This window comes from Cannabis sativa, chromosome 4, assembly GCF_029168945.1.
Source record: "Cannabis sativa cultivar Pink pepper isolate KNU-18-1 chromosome 4, ASM2916894v1, whole genome shotgun sequence".
NCBI lineage: Eukaryota > Viridiplantae > Streptophyta > Magnoliopsida > Rosales > Cannabaceae > Cannabis > Cannabis sativa.
The window spans coordinates 74623120-74649255 of NC_083604.1; the positions used below are offsets into that span (position 1 = coordinate 74623120).

General features: G+C 31.5%; 3 protein-coding genes across 3 annotated transcripts; all 3 read left to right on the forward strand.

The window, feature by feature from the left end:
- The first annotated feature begins 1128 nt into the window (after nt 1–1128).
- Nucleotides 1129–1839, forward strand: LOC115713269 (uncharacterized). The gene has a single exon (XM_030641750.2). It carries the CDS (start codon nt 1129–1131, stop codon nt 1837–1839), a length of 711 nt encoding a protein of 236 aa, XP_030497610.2.
- A 398-nt stretch (nt 1840–2237) lies between these two features.
- On the forward strand, nt 2238–3099 carry LOC133037148 (uncharacterized). The gene is made up of 2 exons (XM_061113989.1): nt 2238–2933; nt 3064–3099. Exons 1-2 carry the CDS (start codon nt 2238–2240, stop codon nt 3097–3099), a joined length of 732 nt encoding a protein of 243 aa, XP_060969972.1.
- A 12821-nt stretch (nt 3100–15920) lies between these two features.
- Nucleotides 15921–18798, forward strand: LOC115715043 (patatin-like protein 2). The gene is made up of 5 exons (XM_030643834.2): nt 15921–16337; nt 16482–16674; nt 17343–17504; nt 17626–17940; nt 18414–18798. The coding sequence occupies exons 1-5, from the start codon at nt 16048–16050 to the stop codon at nt 18639–18641; spliced, it is 1188 nt and encodes a 395-aa protein (XP_030499694.2). The 5' UTR covers nt 15921–16047; the 3' UTR covers nt 18642–18798.
- Nucleotides 18799–26136: the final 7338 nt, after the last annotated feature.

Below are 26136 nucleotides of genomic sequence, written 5' to 3' on the forward strand. Positions count from 1 at the left end.
AATACTTAATATATAATTTTTTTTTGTTGCATTAATTTATTATACATAAATATATAAAAACAAAAATTTAATGGAGGACTACAACCCCATAGTCTCCATGTGCCTCCGTCATTGTACTTAATTATACAAAAAAAATAAAAATAAATAAATAACTAACTGAAACGTGTCACAGTATAAACTTTAACTTAAAAATATATTTTGAACATAATTTTAGTCAAATTCACTTTCAGTATTACATTATATATTAATAAAAACAGATTTTAATCTTAATTTTACAAAAAGTAATATTAACAACGATTTTACAAGGAATAAAGCTGAGGGTGGAATGTGATTTAGAAATTTGAGAGATTTTAATCTCGCCATGTTAGGAAAGCAAGGTTGGAGACTCATGCTCAGACAGGACTTCTTGGTCAGCAAGGTCTTTAAAGCAAGATACTATTCTCAGGGTGACTTTTTATCTGCTGAATTGGGGTCCAACCCCAGCTTCATTTGGAGTAGCATTTACGCTGCTAAGGACACGGTCAAGTTGGGGTTGAGGAGAGGCATAGGCTCTGGACATCTGTGGGAATTACTTCTGACCCGTGGCTGCCAATACTTGACAGAGCCACCCCAATTCCGATTGTCCCTGGCCTTGAAAATTTCACAGTCAATAGTTTGTTCCAAATGCACAGTCGCAACTGGGATGATGAAGTGGTTAGAGATCTATTTTCACCTGCTGATGCTGCAATAATTCTGGGGATTCCAATAAACCAATCGGCTGAGGGAGACTATTGGTACTGGTTTGGTGAAAAAGATGGGTCTTACTCTGTCCGTAGTGCTTATAAAATGATCCAAGACAACAAGTTTCCTCCTTTGAACTCAGCTGAAAATGTTTTTTGGAAGAAATTGTGGTCTCTCAAGGTGTCTCCCAAGACAAAAGATTTGTTATGGAGGGCGGCCTCTAATTGTCTAGCAACAAGGGTAAATCTCTGCATTAAAAAGGTGTTGACTGATAATGTTTGCCCCATGTGTGGAATCTATGCCGAAACAGAAGTGCACCTCCTTGTGACTTGCCAATTTGCAAGATCGTGTTGGGAAGAAGCTGCTGTTGCAGATGCTAGCCGCAACAACAGTTCTCTGCTGCAATAGATGTCTTTTAATGCACACAGTAAGGACAATGACAAGCTTAGCCGAATTGTCATGCTGTGTTGGGCTTTATGGTTGGCTAGAAACGATCTAATTTGGAAGGACCGTGTTCGAAGTGTAAGTGATGTAGTTGCTTTTGCGTTCTCAAGTCTTGATCAATATGTTAAAGCTCAAGGTAAAGGAAACATTCCTTTACTGTCACCCCTCAAAGATGGTGATGGTTCGGAGCTTTGGAAAAAACCGATAACATGCATCAAGCTTAACGTAGATGCGACTATATTCGATCGTGAGTCTAAACACGGGTTTGGTTGTGTGGTGAGGAACTCGAGTGGAGAGCTGGTTTCGGCTTCTGCTGGTGTGAAATTTGGCAAAGTCTCCCCTGAGTTGGCTGAAATCATTGGTATAAGAGAGGTTCTTAGCTGGCTCAAGAACCACGGCTACACTTGTGCTGAAGTTGAGACGGATAGCTTGGTCTGCGTTGAAGCTATTCGTCATACTGCAAGCTACAATTCTGATTTCGGTCTGGTTGTGGAGGATTGTAAAACTTTGCTTAAAAGTTTGCTAAATGTTTCCTTATTTTTTGTCAAGCGTTCTGCGAACCGTGCCGCGTACTTTGTTGCCCGACACTTTATGACTCTCGCTGAATGTATGTTCTTTATTAATAGTGTTCCCCTAGAGTTGTTATCCATTCTTGTGAGCGATAGCTCCTCTTAATAAAGAATACTTTTCTTCAAAAGAAAAAAAAAACAACGATTTTAGAAAAAACCATACAAACCATTGGTCGTACGATCACATCAATAGCATCTTAAGAAGTATTATACAAACTGTGTTACAAATTAATGTGTCTTTTGTTTTCATGTAATAAAAGTCGGATAGAACTAAGCTCATTAATTATGAATTATTTCACATTGGAATAATTATCCATATTATTGGAAATAACTATCATTATGTCCGCCTGGGAATTTATTGAAATAAACCCCAAACCACAAAAAAAACTATTATATATAAGCATTAATAAAAGTATCATTTCTTTTCACACCCAAATGATTTTAATGGAGAGCTTCACACAAAATTATCAAATTAATGAAACAAAATTATTGAAAATAAAAAAAATGGAAGAGCTTATTAAGGTAAAAGAAGAACTTAAAGAAGCCAAAGAAAAAGCCACGCAATCATGGCTCGACTCACGTCCCTTAATCGACGAGCTCGAACGGCTCAAGCAAGTCCTCGCACGTGCTGAAAAACGACACAAAAACATGTACTCCAACGACCAAAACGACACTCTAGTCTTCGACCTCCAATCACAGCTGGAGTCCATCAACCAGAGAATAAAGTCAAAGAAGAAAGAAGAGGTCAACGCCACCATGATGGTCAACGAAATGAAGTACTGTAGGGACTTGGATCGGCTACGTGATGAGATGGAGGAGCTCAAGCTCAGCACGGCCAAAAAACGACAATCAAAGCTGAAGCTGAAACGAGCTTCGCGGCTCAGGAAGCAAAGACTTCGCTCGTTACACCTGGCGCTTGCGGCTTCACGGGAAGAAGCCGAGGCTTACGGTGCATCCGCAGCCGAAACGACTCAGTATATGGATTTATATAACTCGGCTGTCAGTGTCGTTCGGCTCAGCCACGAAGAGTATCAAGGCTTGCGAAAGAGATTTGAGGAGAGCGACTCTATTGCCACGTGGCGTGTTTCTGTTGCGGAAGGAGAGAAGCTGGCGGCTGAGTCGAGGCGTGACTTGGCTTTGGCTAAGTTGAAAGAAGTGAAAGCTGGGAAATTAAGATTGATGATGAGAGAGAGGAATGATGTTGATATTAATCCAAGGCTTGATGATGATCATCATATTGGGACCACTAATAATAATAATGATAATAATAATAATAATAATAATAATAATAATAATAATAATAATAATAATAGGGTTTCTTCCATGGCAGCCATTGCCAAAGATGACCGAAGACCTGTACGACTGAGAAGATCGAAGGCCAAAAACAAGAAGAAAGTGGTTCATGCCAATAAAAAGAAAAAATCATCGATTTTTCTGCAAATTAAATTGTGTTTTGTACGAAACATATTTAAAAAATTGTTTGGATAAATTTTGTGAATAAAGTATATATAATAGCAAAAAAAAAAAAAATTACATATGCTAAAAGGTGATATAATAATTAATTTGGCATATAGTATAATTTTTTCAATTAAATTTGACATAATATTTATGTGATTGTAAAATTTACATTACAATAATTATATTATTTTATTAATTTTTTTTAATATACTAATATTTTTTTATTTATATTTATTTTAGAAATTTTTACACCAAAAATACAAATTACACACTTTATTACATATAAACCTACACACGGTTAAAGCAATTTTTTTACCTTTTCTCTATATTTTATTACACATATACCACATACACATCCCATCCATGCACCAGTCACGTCAACTCCATCAATCTCTCCTCCTCTTTCTCTCTCTACACACAAATAATAATACGCTCTCCATCTCATACGCTTCCACGCGTTCTTCTTCTTATTATTTACTCATACAAATCAGCTATTTTCTCTTTCTCTCTCTATTTGTTTTTATTTTTCACTGGTAACTGCCCAGTTGACTCGTTTCTTCACCCCATTATATATAGTGGATTTATGGGTTTGGGTTAAATAATCAGAGCAGAGGTGGAGTTCTTTTTGGGGGTGTTTTGATGTGTGAAACTTGTTCTTCTTGTTTTTGTGTTTCGAGATTTGGGGTCGTGAATTTGGAAGACACCCTGGTTGGTTGGTTGGTTGGTTTTTACTGTTTATTTATTTGTTTTTACTGTTTATATATCTGGGCGATGAACTTATATTGGGTTGCTGATTCAAAGCTGGGTTAATAATCAAAAAGGGGTTTTAGGGATTTGATTTTGATTTCTTTGATTTGTTTGGTTCAAAGGGTATTTGAAATTTTACACATTCTGTATGTATTTTTTTAATATGTTTTTTATCTAGTTGTTTCCTGTCCATTTTTATATCATCAATGGGTAACAATAAGATTTATCATGGATGTTGATGTTCAAAGAGTTTTTCCTGTATTTTAGTTTGTATACAGTTGTTTTGTAGTTTTATTATAGTTTTGCTACTTGCATATGTTATTTCACTGTAAAATTAATATGCAACTATTTATACAAAACTTACTATGTATAACTACTATTTCTTAGTCCCCATCAAATTAAATTCTTGCATAATATATAAACTATCATAAAACGATAATGCAACTATAAGGCAACTATTTGCACTTGCATACAGTTGTTTTGTAGTTTTATTATAGTTTTGCTACTTGCATATGTTATTTCACTATAAAATTAATATGCAACTATTTGCACAAAACTTACTATGTATAACTACTATTTCTTAGTCCCCATCAAATTAAATTCTTGCATAATATATAAACTATCATAAAACGATAATGCAACTATAAGGCAACCAAAACAAAAAATAAACAGACTTATACATAATTGGTTGTACCTTAATTCGATTTTAAACTATCATAAAACGATAATGCAAATATAAGGCAACCAAAACAAAAAATAAACAGACTTATACATAATTGGTTGTACCTTAATTCGATTTTACTCTTCTTATTTTATTTTTCAAAAAATATATTTATATTGAAAACCAGTAATCAATCAAAATGTAACTGTATATAACGTAGATGTATTATTCATGAGGTTTTTTTAAAAAATTTCACATCATACATTGTTTTGAATTTGGTGGGAGCTCCAGATCTGTTTGTTACAGATCTACATTTCATGAATCTGGATTTCGATATTAGGGGGAGTTGTTTTGATCGAATAAAACAGAAAACAAATGTGTAATTTCAGTTTCTTCACAGTTTTTCTGATTCTTTTTCGTCATTTTCAGTTTAGATCATTGCAGGTCTTCTTTTCCAGTTGATTTTGCCAGAATTAATAGTTGTATTTTTCTCGTTTTGGTTTCATTTTGGTTGTTTTGCGGTTTTGAAACGAGCGCGTATTTTCATCTTCATGGTTCGCTCTGTACAGCTGAAGGCTTAGTGCATGTGGTATTTTTGTAAATATTTGTATGTGGACTGTATAAATATTTAATGGGCCGGCCCAAAGTATTTTTGTAATTTTTTTTCCTTTTTTGTATTTTTTTGTTTTTTTCCCTTTATTTTATTTGTATTATTTTATTAATATATTTTATTATAACATTAAATTATAAAGCATTTAATTTATTTCCTAAATTATTATTACTTTTAAGTATTCATGCCTTTAATTTTTTTTTTTATTATGATATTTTGTTGGTGTTGATATGGCATGTTGTCATATGTTGTGCATTAATTCAATTAAAAATTCATTAAATTCAAACAATAAATTAATAAATAAAAATATTTAATTAAATTATACAGAAGATGGTGATATAGCATGCCATATATATATCTTCACCAACAACAAAATGTTGACTAATAAAATGAATAAGTGAAAAGGATTTTCAATAAATAAAAAAATTTGGGAGCATAACTTAAGAGTAGTAATAGTTGAGGAATGATAAATCTTATTTATTCTTCTTCTTATTATTAAATAATGGTTGCAAATAAGGAGGTCTGCAGGTATGGCTGCTGGACTACAGTTTGGTGTGCATGTGGGGACCTAAATGACTTTCGAGTGAAATTATTAGCCATCTTATTCTTATGGGTAATCACTTTCCTTTTGAAACTCGTGTTCAATTATTAACCTGTAAATACAATCATATTTTTGTTAAGAGAATTGCTAAAGGCACTACATTAAATTATTATTATATTATTATTATTATTATTAGTGTAATTAATTATCGAGTTTCATATAATTTATTAATAAAATAATTTTAAAAAAATATTACTATCAAATTATATAAAATATATAAAAAAATATTAAGTACTACTAATATTTAATAACAATTATCTTTTATTAATTTAGCATACACTAATTTTTTTTAATTAAATTTGACATAATATAATTTGTATTATGATATAAAATTTATATTACAATAATTATATTATTTTATTATTTTTTTTAATATACTACTATTTTTTATTTATATTTATTTCATTTATATTATTTTATTATATAACATCAAATGATAAAGTATTTAATTTATTTCCTAAATTATTATTACTTTCAAGTATTCATGCACTCAAAATTTTTTTAGTTGTTAAATAAAATTTTTCTGAACTATTCATTTTAATGAGTTATTATGCCCTTTCGTTGTCCTATATGGCTAAGTGCTTATATGATATTTTGTTAGTGTTGATGATGTTATGTTAACGTCATATGTTGTAAATTCAATTAAAATTAAACAATTAAAAAATCATTAAATTTAAAATAATAAACAATAAATAAAAATATTTAATTGTATTATACACAAGATGTTGATATAACATGCCATATATATCAACACCAACAAAATCTTATTCTAATGGGTAATGATTTTGGTTTTGAAAGGTGTGTTCAATTATTAACATGTATGGATAATTTTAATTGACGAAATCAAATTTAGTGGTAAATCAACACTAATTTTTTTTTTAATTTAAACCACAACACTAAAAATTACACTAAAATATATTTTTTATTATTATATTATTTTATTAAATTATTTCACACTATAATACGTATATAAATATAAAAATTTAATCATAAACATATTATTTTAATATTATAAAAAGAAAAAGAAAATTTAGTATAGTCTATAGACTCCCACATATATAGGATAGCTTTTAGTGTTATATTGGAGCAATTTTGTGTCCAAATTACACTATTTTTAAGATTTTAGTGTCCTAATAGAGAAACCCTAAATATAATATTTGGGAAAATTGCTAAAAGACATAATATTTTTCTCAGTTATATTATTAATGATGTAATTAAATATTGAATTCAATATAACTTAATAAAATAACTTTTAAAAAATATCGATAACAAATTATAAAACAATATTGGACACTACTAATACTTAATAACAATATTTTTTTATTAATTTGAAACTAAACTTTTATTGTTTTATTAAAGGAAAAAAATACAATTTGAAAATATGTAAAAATGTATGACATTGTTTTGATAATATATAATAATAAAAAAGAACACAAATACACACGAAAAAATCCACAGTTTCAATAAACTTTTTTCTTTTCTACTTATATATATAAATATCATATTATTTCATCTTAATTTTGTCTCACAATATGACACTTATTATTACCGATTATAAGCGATGAGTAAGTATATCTCTCCCGCGTCACGTAAAGACCACATCTTTGCATATATTTATTCCAAGACTAATGTGTTAGACTGCTCATTAGGAACTCGTAAGTTCTAGGTTTTCAACACATGAAAGCCCAAATACGTGATCAAAGTAATCACAAGCATTCAATTATCTAACCGTGGTTATAGGCCCGAAGGTCTAATATGCAAATAAAACACCAAAGGGCTTGCGAGATCATGTGTTCAGAATATAGGTAGTCAATGATGACTTAGCAAGTCGAATACAATTAGGAAATTAATCAAGAACGGTCAAAACTGTTATTTGATTTATTCTTAAACGTTTTTTGTTATTAATGAGTAGAACGTCATCAACATAAATAATTAAGAATACCACTACATTACTTTTAATGTATTTGTATACACAGATTTCATTTTCATTTTGTTCAAAGCCATATTCTTTAATAGTTTTATTAAAAGTGATATTTCAAGATCTAGAGGCTTGCTTCAATCTATAAATAGATTTAAGCAATTTGCATACCTTTCGATCTTCCCTTGATAGCACATACCCTTTGGTTTGTTCCATATAAATAATTTCATCAAGATTGCCATTTAGAAAAGCAGTCTTGACGTTCATTTGCCATATCTTATAATCATAGATGGCATGTATGAAAAAAGAATGCGAATAGATTTAAGCATTGCCACAGGAGAGAAACTTTCGTCATAATTGATGTCTTCTCGCTGTGTGTAGTCTTTGGCTACAAGCCTAGCTTTAAAGGTCGCTACCTTCCCTTCAACATTTCTATTCTTCTTGAAAACCTACTTACACCCTACGAGTGTAATATCCTCAAGTAGAGTTTCATGTTTCTAGACTTTGTTGGTGCGCTTGGAATATATTTCTTGATCCATGGTATTGTTCTACTTGTCTGAGTTAGGGTCTTCTATTGCTTCCTTGTAAGTCATTGTATTGTCCTTGTTTATGTGTGAAACAAGAACATGTGCTTCATGTTCATAGCGGATAGGCTATCTCACAACCCTCTCACTACGACGATGTGCCAGGGTTTCCTTTTCAAGAATAGTGGTGACAGTTGTTGGTCATTCAATTAATGGTACTGAAGTTGATAATTCAGAAATCTATCATTTCTGATTTCCTCGATAACCACTTGACTTCATGGTTTGTGACCTTTCATATAGTCATGTTCAAGAAAAGTAGCATTTATTGATACAAATACTTTGTTGTCTTCGTATTAGCCCATTTGCTGAAGCAATAAAAGCCATTGTCGTTACCGACATTCTTAATGTTGTAGAAATAGCTAAAGTCCTCGATTGTGAGCTTTCCTTGGTCATACTCCTTATACATCGCAAAGAATCCGATAATGATTCTATAGTTGTCTGGAGTTATTTAAAATGGCGCGATCTCATAATGAGTCAGAATAGATTTGACGAAGTGGTGGAAAGGAACCGCAATTTCTCAGCAAAGAATAGGAATCAAGACAACCACGTCCTCGATTTTTTATGTCAGGATTAATGAAGGGAAGGTGTGGTCGTTGTCTTGGCACTAACTTTGTGCGACGAGTTAGAATTAAATTAAGTTTCTGAAAAGAAACCAAGTCTGGCTGCCTTATCTTTGAGATGAGGTCCACGCAGGAAAAAGGCTCATCCAAATGCGTGTCTTCATCAGATACTCCTTCTTCTTCCTCCTCGCCCACATCCTCTTCTCCATGTGCCGGCAGCTCAAAATCCTGATCGACTTCCTGTACTTCACTGTCTGACAAACCCTCCAAATTTACGCAAGTGCCTCGAGCAGAGACAACATATTCACTTCCTCGCATTTCCATCAGTATCGCTGCTTCTTCTAGTTCCCTAACCATGTAAAAGATTTCTTCTATGGAGAATGAAGTTTGGCAAACTGGAAGTACTGGACTTGTGTCATTGGACATTGACGCAAGTATAAAACTATCATCTTTTTGGGTTTCATGTGCGAAGGCTTCACCTTGAGACTGATACTCCTGGTTGTTCAAGAGATCGCTCATCTGAAAGATAGAAGATCTTTTCATCGTGTTGTGCATGCGAAAGAAGAGGAGTATCCTCACTAGTGTAAATTTCATCAAGGAAAATATACTAAGGTATTCTGGGTAAACACCGCGACTATTCAAACAAGTCTTCACGCTTTAAGTGAAAACCTATATATATGTGCGAGCATTCAAAGTGTTCTAGCGAGAAATATGGGAGTATTCATGTTATGAAGAAGATGCAATTATTCAAAAGAATAGGTAAAATTTCTAGAAAAAAGTGCCTTTTTAGTCTATTTTTTATACTGTCCAAAAAGTAGCTTATCATTTCTGTACATTTTCGATCCTTGAAATCCAGAATGTACTCCATAATGCAAAAGTTCATATAGAAAATAACCGAAGAATTTGGAAAAAACAAACCTTTATCCAAAAACTGTGATTTCTCAACAAAACTTGAGGCGTGGTCCTATATGATTGAGCAGTAGAAATTTTCGAACAGATTTCGAAGGTTTAGGGAAAGTTTGAATCAAAATTTTTCTAGAATCCAAAGGTTTTTTGACGAGAAAACTTAAGAGCGTTTGAGAATGAGAGAGAAAATGAAAAATCCCATTTTCGTACTGTGAGGGTTTTTAAGTTCTTAAAGTCACTTGTTGAGATCATTACACATGGCAGTTAAAATCAAGAGATGCTTGATCCAACGGTTACTACAAGTTGAGCTTACACAGACCTCGTAGGGTTCAATGACATGACATATTAGGAAGGCAAAACTATAATTACAACTGTCATTTTAAAAGCCTAGATAAGATACCCAAACGTCACAGGAACATGACAAGTTAACTAGCATGTCCTTCGAGATAGTTTCATCGCGTGACACATGCAAATGCCAACGTGAAACTGGGGGCATGTATGTTGTGATAATTTTTTCCCTAGAAATGTTTAAGTACAATCTCATAGAAAGTTGACACGTGAACTCATTCCTTGATGGAAAAGGATGATTGTCGACAAATAGCTTCAGTAAAGCTAACCTCGCATGATATAAACTTGCGAGAATGTGCGACCGAGACAAGGTCTAATCGCACAATATGCCCAGCATAGTTGATAAAACGCAAGACTGAGAGAAGTTAGTACTGGTCACACGTATACTGATTATATCCAATGAGAAAGTATATCTCTCTTGCGACATGTAAAGACCGCATCTTTACATATGTTTAGTCTGAAACTATAATGTGTTAGACAACTCATTAGGATCTCACAAGTTTAAGTTGTCAACACATGAATGTCCAAATACACGATCAGGGTAAATGCAAGCAGTCAATTATCTAACTACAATTATGGACCCGAAGGCCCAATATGCGAATAAAACACCAAGGAACCTGCGACCTCATGTTTTCGAAATATGGATAATCAATGTGTCACTTAACAAGTTGCGTACATTCAAGAAATTAATCAAGAACAGTCAAAATTGTTCTTTCATTTATTCTTTAATATTTTTTACTATTAATTTGTATAATTAATGTAATAACGATCCTGTCTTAGTGGTTATGTAAATCCAAATGAACACGTGCTTTCCATATAAAGGAGTGATCTGAATCAAATAGACTAAGCTAAAATTTTTCCTAAAAGTAGACTAAACAGATCAATTTCTGACTGAATCACTATAATCTCATCTTATTTATAATTTTTGTTTTTGTCTTTTAATTCCGGTCTATATTTTAAGTTTTCATCATTTTAGGTGAATACTCACAATTCCGTACGTGTGTATTAATTGAATATACTCACACGTTTATGGTACTGTCAATTTTTCTCCAATAATATATATATATATCTATTCTATATAAAATGTGCCTATATAACCGAATTCTTGGTTTATGAGAAATTCGTGGGAGACTTTTTATTTATATTAAAAATAAAATAATTTATTATTAAAAATAAAATAGTTTATGAGAAATTCATGGGTCACTTTTTATTTATATTAAAAATAAAATAATTTATTATTAAAAATAAAATAGTTTATGAGAAATTCATGGGTCACTTTTTATTTATATATAATAAAATAAATAAAATAAATTCCATTAAATCTAAAAAAAAATACGATTGGGTTTTTGTTGTTGTACATTTATGATTTTTCTCTTCTTCTTCTCTTCTTTTCTTTTAGAATTACCATTTTCCTATAAAAACACTCATTAAAAGAAAAAGTTATATTTTAGCACATACAGTATAACTAAGAAGTCATAAAATTTATAATTTTGTCTTCTGTTAAATAAAAATAATAGCAACTTGAATCATTATTATAATTATGCTGCTTTGTACATGCTGCGACAAAAAGGAATGTCAATCTTATTAATTTCTCCATGTTCTAGCTATTAATGCAAACCAGAAAAAGAAAAACATTTACTAAAACCCACCAAAACTTATCATAATTAAACTTGAGGCATTAGATGCAAGGAAAAAAAAAAAACAAATCAGAGAGTACATTACAGCACTGTTTTTGATCACGTGCTCATAAATTAGAAGCACAATTAAATATATTAGCGAAATAGTGACTAACATCCAAATTTCAGAGTTGATGTAGAACTTTAGAAGCACAATTAAAGTTTTATATTTACTTTATAAAACTTTTGTTTCAATATCTTACTATTATTAACACCATTTAATTTGGATGTAGAAAAAATATTTTTGGATTGAGACGGCAATAAAAATAATTGATACTGTCCAGAGTTTTTATTACATGTTATGTGACGCATGTCATAAAAAAATAGATTTATACAATCGCAATGAAAAAATTATATGTGACAAGCCATCATGCAGCCAGGAAGGATTTCTTACACCACGGTATATTACAAAAAACATATGATGTTATTGAAATTAAGTTAAAATAATAATAATAAAAAAGATACTAACAATCTTATTATGCATTTTACAGTGCTATGTTGAACTTGATGACAATACAAAGAGCCTATCTGCTGTCATGTTCGCAGATATTGTGAAAAAAATATTTTCGTGTACTGCTGCCCAACTAATGAAATATACCGCAAATGTGTAATTTTAAAAAAATAAAATAGTTTTACATGCCTTTCATAAGTTGATTTTTTTAATTAAATAAGCTATGCACACCATGTCTAATCATTTTAAATGAAAATACATCACGATTTGTAGGAACACCGCGCTTTGTCGACACTACCATATTTAATTTATCAATGAAAAAATGGACAATCCAGATATATGCGGATCCGGCTAGAATGAAAAGTGCAAAATACAAAAATTACACTATTGTCTCTATCGAAGCAAATGAAGATTGAAATCCACCAATGACTATCATTAGTTTTCTTATCTATAATTTTTAGACAAATGCTATCTTCAATTATCAACAATTTAGAGATTGATTTTTAATTTTCTTTCTATCTTACACCTATTTAAGTAATGTTTCTTTAAGTATTAGAATATCACCTTTTAATTTATTTTTGGATTAACTTAAGAACATATTTAAATCATCAAGCTTTCTTAAACACTAAATATATTACATTCGGTATTCACTTTTAATTGACAACATTATAAACTATAATATTTAAATACACATAATAATAATCTCACCTAATAACTAATAATATTTTTTCTTTAATTTTTAATTGTATCATTTTCAAATAACATAGAAAAAAATTAGCATAAAATTTAGTATACGTGCCTCGCACGTAATTTTTGCTAGTATATATATATATATATATTCAATTTTCTCTCATTAAAATTTTCCAAATATAAATATTTAAAAATCTATTTAAGATTCTCTTTTGAGAAAAATTGAAAAATTTATAACAAGAAGTAGCCTATACTTGAAAACAACAATTAAAAAAATGTAATTACATATTTTCATTCGTTTTTTCAAAGAAAAGACAACATTAAAAGAAACAATTAATTGTTCCTAAACATTCTTTCTTAATCGAGTGGAACATTAATTGTTGTTATACTAGGCTCACTTATTCAAATAACAAAGAAAAATCTCATATTAATTTGAATGATTGAATCGTGTGTTTTAAATAGTGTACTGAGAGTTATATCCAATATCTCAATCAATTGCATTAATTAAGATAATAAAATCCTAATTAAGCCACTTCATGTACTCAATCATCATAATATAAATACATCAATCATATAACAACACAATATGGTTTATGACATTTCAAAATGTCACTATTTCTCCTAATTTGTTAGAAAAATATAGAGTGTACCGTAACAAAATAACAATATATTTAATTAATTGAAGAACATAATATATAAATTATAATAAAATAAATAGACAAACATGAAGGAAAGACGAGATGTACTATTCTAATCCTACTAAGGCTTATAATTATTATAGTATCTTTGATTAGAAAAATTATATCTCTAAAAATTTGACTAAATTGTACTGATTTATATGCAATTAAATTAAATTTTAAACTCCAACAACGTCATGTTCCTGTCAATGTCGACTGCCCTTTGTGTAACTCTAATACTGAAACTATTCAACATGCGTCAGTGGAATGCTCGTTTGCAAAGGCTGCTTGGCATCGCAGCATAGTGGATGTCAGGACTGGGACTGCAACATTCAACAGCTGGCTGTTGGGAATTTTCACCAGGGGGCACGAAGTTGAAATGAAGGAAGTGGCGATGGTGAGTTGAGCTATTTGGCGTGCGCGAGCGGAATGACTTTGTTTGGCAAAAGAAGAGTTGACTTGTTTCAAATATTGTAACATCAGCTAGAAACATGCTTGATCAATACAAATTTGCTCAAGAAAGGAAGGGCCTGGACGGAACTGTGAGCGTAGGACTGCACCTGTGTTAAACAAGATTAAAGTTAATGTTGATGGGGCTTTATTTGAACAAGAGGGGTGGTTTGGAGTGAGCTGTGTAACTCGAGATCATCATAGAACCATGGTAGAAGCTTTCAAGAAGGGAAAGGTTGGGTATGTCCAACCCGAAATTGCTGAGATCATAGGCATCAAAGAAGCTTTGAGTTGGATTGCGACTCATCCATGAGATAATGTAGTGTTAGAAACGGATAGTTTGGTGTGTGGCCAAGCAGTCCAAAGTAATGTTTTTATGTCCTCACAGTTTGGTCTTATTGTTCAAGATGTTAGGAATATACTTTTGGCTTTATCTTTTGTTGAGTTATGTTTTGTTAAACGATCTGCATACAAGTTAGCTCATTGCTTGACAATAGACTCTTGTTTCTCTACAGGATTGTGTGCTTCAGTTGGAGGATTGTTCTTCTGAAGTGCTTCTATTGTTTTGAACGAGTTTATTAATTAATAAATCTCATGATTTATTCAAAAATAAATAAATTTTAAATATTCAAAACTCCTATTAATTAAGACAAATTTAAATCATATTAATAATTTTTATTTTAATTTTTTTTAAGTCAAGAGTTGTAAAATATATGATTTCAAATTACAAACATAAGCTGATAAGCTGATGCCTATTATATTTATTAGGTTAATAAGATAATTTGGTTAAATATGCAACATGAGTCTAGGTTTTTTAAGACGTCTCTCATTCATGTATGTTGTTCGACCAATCTGATTGTGTATGAATTAATTGTGTATACATTCGAAGTAGATAATAAGTGATGAGTATTATATTTTTCATCATTTCTTTACAATATACTAACGCTCCTGATTTTTTTCAATGAAAATTTGTTATATTAATATTTATAATTAAAGAAATGCTAAAAGGCATATCATACTAGCTAGGTGTCATATCACCATTAGACCATCTCTAATGGGAGATGTAAAAATTATGTTATATTTGGCACAAAAAGTAATTTTGTGGTAAATTTACACCAAATTTTAACTTTGTGCTCCAATACACAATTGTAAAATTTTGATGTAAAATAATTTAATATATAATTACTGTTTTATTAAAAAAATAAATTTAATAACTTTAAAATAAATTTTATTATTATTTTAATATACAAGACAATAAAAAAATAATATAAATGTTTCATGATTTAATGTGATAGTTAAATATACTAATAAAATAATAGAAATGACATAAATGTAAATGAAAAAGTAATGCATTTATTGCGGTGTAAATTTTACATATTATAGTAAATGTTTTCCAAATTTGACATAAAGTTTACTAAATGCCAAATTTACATAACTTTTTGACATACAATTGGAGCACACTTTTTATTAAATAAGTTATATTTTAGCTTTTCATCTCTTATTTACACTTTCATTGAAGATTATATGCTCTTAATATAGTGCTATCTCTAAAAAATGTTGGGCAAGCAGTAGTACCAATAACAAAACCCTTATAATGTATTGTTATCAACAAATACAAGTGGATACTAGAGGTTGGTTAGTTGGGGACCCAAAAACATGAACAAATTTATTGACACTTTTTGTAGTGGTCACACATTCATTGAATAAAAGCGTGTAGGGTTGTCTATATATGAAATATTATTACTTTTGACCGAATTAATGAATCAACCATGGCGTCCTACTTAGGATAAATTAACATTATTACAACAACGGTATCTATTTTCTGACTTTTTACTCATATATATAAGTAACATAGATGTTTTAGGAGTATACAAAGCATCAACCAATCAAAATATATCACTTTTCATTGAGTTTCATATATTTCGATCTCTTCATAGTTATTTTCTTGCTTTATTATCTATCTCAAGTTTTGTTTTAATGGGGAGTACTAGTGAGAAAAAAGTGTTCACAGTTCTAAGTATTGATGGAGGTGGGATTAGAGGCATTATCCCAGGCACTATTCTGGCTTTTCTTGAATCAAAGCTTCAGGAATTGGATGGACCAGATGTAAGGATTGCAGATTATTTCGATGTAATTTCAGGAACAAGCACTGGTGGCTTAGTCACCACCATGCTTGCTGCCCCCAACAAACACAATCGACCCATGTTCGCTGCTAAAGATATTAACGATTTTTACTTACAACATACGCCTAACATCTTCCCTCAAAGGTATACCTAATTTGGTATTTTAAAAAATTATTAAAAAAATATGCATAATTTCCAATAGTTCTATAGATCATTTTTTGTTTGGTAAATTCTTTCATTTACATGGTATATAGTACAAATATTAATATTCTAATGTTTTTGTGACAGTGGGGATTCATTGTTTGGATCGTTAGCAAGTTGGATGGAGAGCTTAACAGGTCCTAAGTATGATGGAAAGTATCTTCATTCCCTTCTTAACAGTCTACTTGGTGATCTCACTCTCAGCCAAACCCTAACCACTATCGTTGTACCAGCTTTTGACATAAAGCTCGTTCAACCTTGTATTTTCTCTACCACAGAGGTAATAAGCTAACTAAAAAATATACCATTTTATAAACAGTTATAATATTTCACTCAAAATATACATAGAACGATGTGTTTAGAATCATGAGGTTCTATCTTAAAATTAATTACAGATAAGTGGAGTAGTCTATATGACTCAATACTCTACTATATTTATTCTATGTGAGACAATATCCACAATACGATATGATACTATTTTTTAAAACAAAGATGTAGGGCCTAAGCTAAAACAGAGTACGCCTTACAACCCACCCAATTCAGGGCCTAAAATATATATTTTCCTAAGGCCTATCGAAGCGTTTGTTATAGTCAAAATAGAGAAAATTGCATTGTATATACCCACTACTGTTTTAATTTTTTAATTCATTTTTATATTCTTTAAGATATAAATATTTTTATAGAAGATGTATACCAGTCCTCATTATACTCTTTAAGTTAAGTAAATTATGTGCTAGACTTAAATGAAAGGTAAGGGTATATTGGACATTCTACTCACAAAAGTGGATATATTTCAATGAAATATAATATGAGAGTATTTTTTATTAATAGATACAAAAAAGAGTTATTTTTCAACTTATCCTGTCAAAATACTTTCATATTAAAAGTGTAATATCCTTAGTACATGTTTTAAATTAACTGTGTATTTGTACAAATACAAATTTGCAGGGAAAAGAAAACTCGTTGAGAAATGCTAGACTAGCAGATATTTGCATCAGTACCTCAGCAGCACCCACTTATCTCCCAGCACATAGTTTTACCACTACTGATGACAATGGAAATTCTCGTAGTTTTGATCTCATTGATGGTGCTGTTGCTGCAAATAACCCAGTAAGCTAGCTACCTACTCTCTATACTATTTTTTCAATTTTAATTTGGACCAATATATATTTATATATATATACAATTATTGGTAACTAATTATGGCACATTTTTATTTTGTTTGTTGAAGTCTATGTTGGCAATTAGCCATATCATCAGAGAAACAGCAAAGAAGAATAATAACAAATCAGAAGAAGAAGAAGAAAAAGTTGGGATGGATGGAACTAAAATGCTAGTGTTGTCATTGGGAACAGGTGAAGCTAAGCATGAAGAGAAGTACAACGCTTCCATTGCCTCCAAATGGGGTCTCATTAATTGGATTTTTGACAATGGAACCACACCCATCATTGACATTTTTGCTAATGCTAGTTCTGATGTTGTTGATTTTCTTGTATCAACTATCTTCCAATCTCAACATCACACGAAAAATTACCTTCGTATTCAGGTACAAATACAATTAATAATATTATTATTATTAGAATGTTTGTCTATTATCTAATTATAATATTTTCCTCCCATTGTAAAATATTTTCTGTTTTTGGCACTTAGTGAAATTGTATTCTAATTTTTTTTATTTGATGTCAGTATAAACTATAATTATAGTCGGCAATCTGTACACTTTCGAGAAATTTTAAATAATTTATGATATTGAAAATAAAATTCAAAATATTTAGTTACATGCATATAAAATAAAGTAGGTATACGTGCAATAAATTATTTAAATTACATTTTCAGTAACATATTACTTATAATTTTTCGATAATGAACAATATACCTACTATAATTATAATATATACTAATATTATAGCAAAAAGAAAAAAATACTCAAAGTAAAAATGATGTTTTTACTTAAGAATTTTTTAATAGATATTGATTTTTTATAAATGTTTATTAATTATTATTGATTATTTTGATCAGGATGATACATTGGTTGGGAATGAGTCATCGGTTGATATAGCAACTACTGAGAATCTACAAAGACTTGTTGATATCGGGACAAAGCTACTAGAGAAACCAGTTTCGAGGGTAAATTTGGAAACAGGTAAGTATGAGATTGTTGAAGGAGAAGGTACTAATGCTGAAGCTCTTCTCAATTTTGCCAAACTCCTATCCAAGGAGAGGAAATCAAGATTGATGAGTCAATAACGAATTATATACAAATCTGTTCTTATACTTATAATTAGAAGAAGTAATATATTTATAAATTTCATTGTTAATTTCTCTCCTTAATGTAAACATTCCACGCTTAATTTTTTTGTATGTAACTTTCATTTTTCCTATTAATTTTTGAAAAATTTAATTAGTATTGAAGTGTACTTATTTTTTTTGAGAAAGATTCAACTATTATTATAAATTAAAAGTCATTTATAACAATAGAGAAAATAAAATAAGAAATTTTACCCATCCAACAGACGACTTCATCTAATTTTAGAGTATATTTTGCTAATTCATGTGCTACTTGATTAGCATATGTCTCCTAACATGAGAGATAATAACTCTAAAAAAAAAGATTAAAAGATAGTGTACATTTGAATTTAAATCTAAAAAAGAAGATAAATCTAATGCATTTGAAATTCGTAAAGCACCAGTTTCAATGTGAGTTTTAGGAATTTTTTAGTTGCTCGCCCAATTGATGCTATAAAAAAGAGCCTTTGCTTCCATCTCATCTGATCTAAAGCTTTCTTGGACAAGTTTGGATAAGGCAGCGATAACGTGTCCATTATGATCTCGTATAACTGTATAACTGCACCAATCCCTAATAATTTTGTGTCCATGTTCATCGTTGCATCCACATTCAGCTTCAACCCATTTAGATCAGGTGGTTTCTAAGGAACCTCCTCAATCGGTCTCGTATGTTGCATTGTTGCAGCAAGCACCACGCCAGTAATAGTTGGTAACCTTCGACTTCTAATCAAAATATAGCTATCAAAATATGTGATTACATAAGAGGCAACATATGACCCATCTCGTCTAGTACCTCCATAAAATTAATACTCTATTCTGTTATGTCCAAATAGCCCACATTATGCATATGAGTGTTTTAAATTCAATTTTTGAGTACAACAAAGATAGATGAATCACATATTCCTCATCTTGCATGTAGTGAGCTCTCTAATAGTTAATCTTACACTTTGAAAACTTCCATACTGACTTTGCGTACCGACAAGTGAATAAAATGTGCCCTATGGATTCGCAAGCATGAGTGCACAAGGAGCATGTTGTAGAATCAATAACTTTCCTTTTATGAATTAGAGCAGCTGCAATAGGAAGTGCATTTTGGATGACCCTCCAAGCGAAGATCTTAATATTTGGTGGCAGATTTAAATTCCAAAAATTTATCCACCAACTTTGGTGATTATTTGAGAGGAGGTAAGAATCAGCCATTTCATCTAAGGTAGCTACTAAACGAATACCCGACTTAATAGAATAGATGCGCCAGTAGCTGTGTGATGCTAAATAAGTCGGCCTTGAGATGAGAAGAAACACGTTGTAAGGATTCGTTCAACTGGATCAACAAAATGAGCATTGCACAATGAAATGTTCCATACCCTTATATCATAAATAAAATGTGCAATTTGTCATGATGACATGCCTATATAAGACAGTGACTTCAACTCATTATGACCAGGTTATGGATCGGTACTACAAAATACGTTGAACCATTTCTAATTTTATATCGTAGACCCTTGATGAGAAGTTCATGACCCTAATAATAAATACCTTACGAAGTTAAAGATGGAGAGTGACTAAGACTTGCTTCTAAAAAAGTATTATTGGAGTAATACTTGTGTTTTAACAACTTACTAAGCAGATAATTTAGCATTTCAAAGGTTCACAATGCTTGTTTTGCCAAGAGAGCTTGATTAAAATAGATAAAGGAGCGGAAACTCATGCCACCCTCGAACTTTAATTTGTAAATCTTACAAATTTTTACAAAATTAAAAATATTTAATTGAGTAATAGATAAATAATATACATAATTTATAACTATGTTATAACTTAAATATTATATTGAAATAAAATCTTAATGCATGATATGAATAAAGATTCAAGATCAAACCAAAATAAAAGAGACATGAGATTTAAATTTTAATATTTCATCATCATCATTTACGTGAGAAAATTTAGGGTATAAAGTTCAGAGACTTACCAATTTTTGGGTGCTTCAGAATGCGTTGATGATTTCTTATTGGGAGTCTCCAGTACCAAGGGTCCAGAATGTAACAAATACGAGGTTAGAAAGAAATGGTATTGATCACACAAAGGAAATAAGTCAAAGACAAATTGGGCATGCAAGAATCTTTTGAATAAAGATGAGTTTTTTCTCTCTAGTTTTATGTTTCAAATGAGGTAAAGAAGAAGACCATGGTAAAAACCTTTCTTATATTGAAAGATGGAGGAGCATTGATCAAATTTCAAATTAGATCAAACTGTTGGGGATATTTCCAGGAAATATGAAAAGACAAGTTAAAAACACGTCAAATGAAAAGACATTTAATTGATGATTAATTAACCTTTCCCGGAGAAAGTAAAACCGCCAAAGAGAGCCAGAAAGCCTCCTTTACTACTTCACTACATGCAATATACTCAGCCTCTGTTGTGGATAAAGCTACTACAGATTGGAGATTTACCTTCCAACTTATGGTGTAGCCTCTCATCTGAAAAATGTACCCTTTTTGAGATCTTCTAGAGTAAATGTCTCCAGCATAATCTGAGTCGACAAACCCCATTACATCAGTGTTGTTGCTGTTGTTGTCTTGTCCATAAATTAGGCCAACATTTATAGTTCCTTTTAAGTATTTTACAATCCATGTTACAACTTTTCAGCGCTAAATCCCTGGTTCTTTCATGAATCTGCTGACTATGCTAACTCCATAGCACAAGTCATGTATGGTGCAAACCATAAGATATGAGGCTGCCTACTAAACTTTTATAGGGCACAAACTCCATGTAACTTATGTCTTCATTAGTGGAAGGTTTTTGAGAGCAAGATAATCTGAACTGTTGATTGATGGGAGTAGTGACAGGTTTCACATCAGTGAAACCAAATACCAAATCAATCTAGGATTTTGTTGATGTATCCTTTCTAAGATAGTTTAAGTTTCCTTTGTTCTCTCTCTCTGAAAATCTCAATCCCAAGTATTTTCTTTGTTGATCTCAAGTCCTTCATGTCAAATTTCTTTCTCAAAGCTTGTTTAACTTTATTGATCTCCCTTATTAGTTTGCTTTCAATAAGCATATCATCAACATAAAGAAGCAAGTACACTAGATCCCTTGAGTTTTTCACATACACACAACCGTCATAAGAACAACTTTTGAAGCCAATTTTGGTTACAAACTCATCAAATCTTATGTACCATTGCTTGGTGACTGCTTTAGGCCATAGAGAGATCTTTTTAAGTAAACACACATGATCTTCCCTCTTTTTTTCTTCTTACCCTTCAGGCTGCTTCATGTAGATCTCTTCATCTAGATCTCCATGGAGGAATGCTGTTTTGACATCTAACTATTCAAGCTCTAGGTCTTCACTTGCTACTAGACTAAGTAGAAGTGTGCTTGACTACAGGTGAGAAAATCTCATGGTAGTCTATCCCTTCTCTTTGTGTGTATCCCTGAGCCACAAGTCTGGCTTTATATCTAGCTTCCTCAACCCCAGGTATGCCTTCTTTGTACCTGAAAATCCACTTGTAGCCAAAAATTTTCTGTCCAATTGGCTTAGGCACAATAATCCAGGTCTTGTTTTTTTTAGAGCAACCATTTCATTTCCCATTGCTCTACCCCATTTGAGTTTATTAGATGAATTCATGGCTTCTTTGTAAGATCTTGGCTCATCCTCAAGCATCTCAGCCACATGAAGAGCACAATTTACAATATCTGCATATCCATATCTTGCAGGTGCTCTCACTGCCCTTCTTTTTCTATCTCTGACTTATTGGTAGTCAAGACCCTCATCATCTGATTCACTTACATTTTCTTCCTCAGTTCTGTGTTCTATTAGGGTATCCACATCATCTCTTTTCAAACTTGGTTCTGTGAGAATGCTGCTCTTGTCAAACTCCACCTCCATTTGTGTGCTCTCATTTGTTTCAGTATGGCCATCTTCTTGTTGAGTTTGCATAATTCTAAGTGTATCTTTGTAGACCTTGTTCTCTTCAAATATAACATCTCTACTGATAAAATTCTTTTGATGATTTCAAGGTTCTATACTCTACATTTTGTATCCTTTGACATCTTCAGGATAGCCAATAAAGATACACTTTTTAGCTCTAGTTTCTAGCTTGTCTTGCCTAACATGAGCATAAGTCATGCACCCAAAAACTCTTAGATGATCATATCTGGCATTCTTCCCTGTTCTAGCTTCTATTGGTGTTTTGAAACCAATAGTTGATGGTGGACTCCAGTTGATGAGATAACATGCAGTGGTGACAGCTTCTACCCATAAATTCTTGGGTAAATCAGAGTGAATCATCATGCATCTCACCCTTTCCATAATGATCATATTCATTCTTTCAGCTAGGTCATTTTGTTGGGGTGTCCTTGGTATTGTTTTGTGCCTAGCAACATCAACTTGTTTGCAATGTTGATTATACATATCCACACAAAATTGAAGTCTATTATCAGTTCTAAGCTTTTTGATTTTCTTACCAGTTTGGTTCTCAATTAAAGTTTTCCATTCCAAAAATACCTTAAATAAGTCATTCTTATTCTCTTCAAGATATGAATCCAAACATATCTGGTAAATCATCAATAAATGATAGAAAATACTTGGCTCCACATCTGGATTCTATCCTTAAAGGGCCCCATAAGTCTGAATTTATGTAATTCAATATTGCCTTTGACACATGAACTCTTTTTCCAAACTTGACTCTTGTAGATTTTCCAAGGACACCAAAAATAAGTCATTCTTATTCTTCAAGATATGAATCCAAACATATCTGGTAAAATCATCAATAGAGGATAGAAAATACCTGGCTCCACCTCTGGGTTCTGTCCTTGAAGAGCCCCATTAGTTTGAATGTATGTAATTTAATATTGCCTTTGACACATGAACTCCTTTTCCAAACTTGACTCTTGTAGATTTTCCAAGGACACACTGCTCACAGAACTCCATCTCTTGGATTTGATCCCTTCCAAAGACTCCTTTCTTCTTGAGCACTTGCATTCCACCATTACTGATATGAGCAAGTCTTCTGTGCCAAATTAAGGTAGGATTCCTTGATGTTCTAATTGCTGCATTCACTTATGATTTCTCTGTGTGACCCTGCAATAAGTAAATTCCATTTTCCTGGATTCCCTTCATAATAATCATTGAGCCTTTGACAATTTTCATAATACCCTTTTCAATTTTGACAAATATCCTTCTTTGTCAAGCATGTCTACTGAGATGAGATTCCTCTTAATCTCAAGGACATGCCTAACTCGTCTCAACTCTGTAACTCCACCAACACACTTCCAGATTGTTTCCATCTTTATTCTCTTTCTTGAAAGATTTGCCTCGAACCAACAATCCTTCTCCTGTAGCACTCTTGAAGTTAAGATTTCCTTTGACATCAAAGCATTTTCTACTTCTTCCAATGTAAGAGAATATTTCCCATACATCATTGTATCCACAAAATGCTCATAGTTTTCACTAGGAAGTGAATTCAGAACTATGATTGCTTAATCCTCATCCTCGATCTTAATGTCAATGTTTTCAAGATCAAGAATAACCTTATTGAAATTATCTAAATGATCTTCAATGTTCTTTCCCGATTCCATCTTGAAAGAATACAACTTCTGCTTTAAGAACAATTGATTTGCCAAAGACTTGGGTATACAAACTCTCCAATTTCAGCCAAATACCAGTTGCAATTGTCTCCTTTGAAACTTCCCTAAGAACCTTGTCTCCAAGGTTCAAAATAATTGCATTGTGAGCCTTTTCAAGAATCTCAGAATTCTCTTTCTCAATTAAACTCGCAGTTAATTCTTTCTCCCCTGAAATGGCAGCTTGTAATCCTTATTGTACCAACAATGCCCGCATCTTAACACGCCATAATCCAAAATTGTTCTTCCTTGTAAATTTCTCAAGATCAAACTTTGTGCCCCCTATTTCTTCTCGTACAGTTCACAAGGTTCTTGATGATCGATCTAAGATCCAACTTCGAACTCCCAAGCTCTGATACCAGTTGTTGCACAAATCCTCTGTCTATTCAGCACCATTAACACACAGTACTCAAGAATCGAATCTAAGATGACACCCTCAGCACTTAGACACACACAGTATAAGAAAATGAGCAATGCTCTATTTTATTCGAATGAATATGTAAGGTGTCTGGTTACAGTCTTAATTACAAGAATGAGGCTCGAGTCCTTTTATATATATGGACATGAACAATACAAATGATTATAACTAACAATAACACTGACCGTGACTAACCAATGAACAAAAGACACCTAAGCTAACTAATTAACAACTAACTGCCTCTTCTAACTGTCAGGACATTAGTTAGGTAAAACCAGGTATTTATTACAGAAGAATATTTAACATTTAGATTTAATAAATGGCAAGCATTCCTGATCATCACCAATTTTTCAAGACATCGATAATCTACATACAAATTAAAATACAAAAAAGGATTATCTTTGGTCCCATTTTTTTTTATATTTATTTAGATAAATGCAGCAAATTTGTGTTTTTATTTTTAATTGATGCAGTGTGTTAAAGAAATCTGGTGTTAGCTAGGAGGTTTTTTTTTTCTTTTGTGGAGATGGGTGTAAGGATCATTAAATTTATATTTAATTATTAGATTATTTGAATTTTATTATAATTTTTCATCTACAATTTTATTTCAACAATATTATATATTAAATTTAAGTTTTTATATATTAATATTAACGTGAATTTATTATTTATAGAATCAAAATAAAAAAATTATTAAAAAAAAGTGATCACACATTTTAAGGCGTAGGGATGTAAACGGGGCGGGATGGGTGCGAGAATTGTTCCCCCACCCTCATACCTAAATTCACCCCTATACTCGCTCCAATACCCGTTTAAATTAAAGTGGGGGCGGGGCGGGGATTACTCGTTGGGAGAAGGATTCCCATATATCGGGTACCCATTACATATATAATTTTTTTTAAAAAAAATGATGTCTCAAAGAGAATTAAAAAAAAAAAAACAATCATAAACACTCATTAAAACAATAAACATGAGTAGAATAGTGTGTATATAGTAAATGGAGATATAAGTAATATTTTTACAAACGTATTTTATGATTTTTGCATCGAAATCGATCAGTCTCCCCGTTAAAAACTTCCCAACCAAACACCACCGATCATCAAATACCAGTTCACATCACCCTCTGATTCTCCTGCAATTAGGATTCCTTCTTCCTCCTCATCCAAATGAATTTGAGATATAACTCTCATCAATATATAGTATCTGTATGTTGACTACTTGACCCCATAAATCAAACAAAAACAACAACACGACAAACCAACAAACCAAAAGACTTGTCACAACATATCAAAAGACGTACACAAGAGTTAAATTGTGCAATAGTTGTTTTAAAATTCACGTTTTTAATTATTTATTTTAAGAAGAGATAAATGATTTTTGTTGTAGTGAGAGCCAGTTCATCATCTGCTTAACTATTGT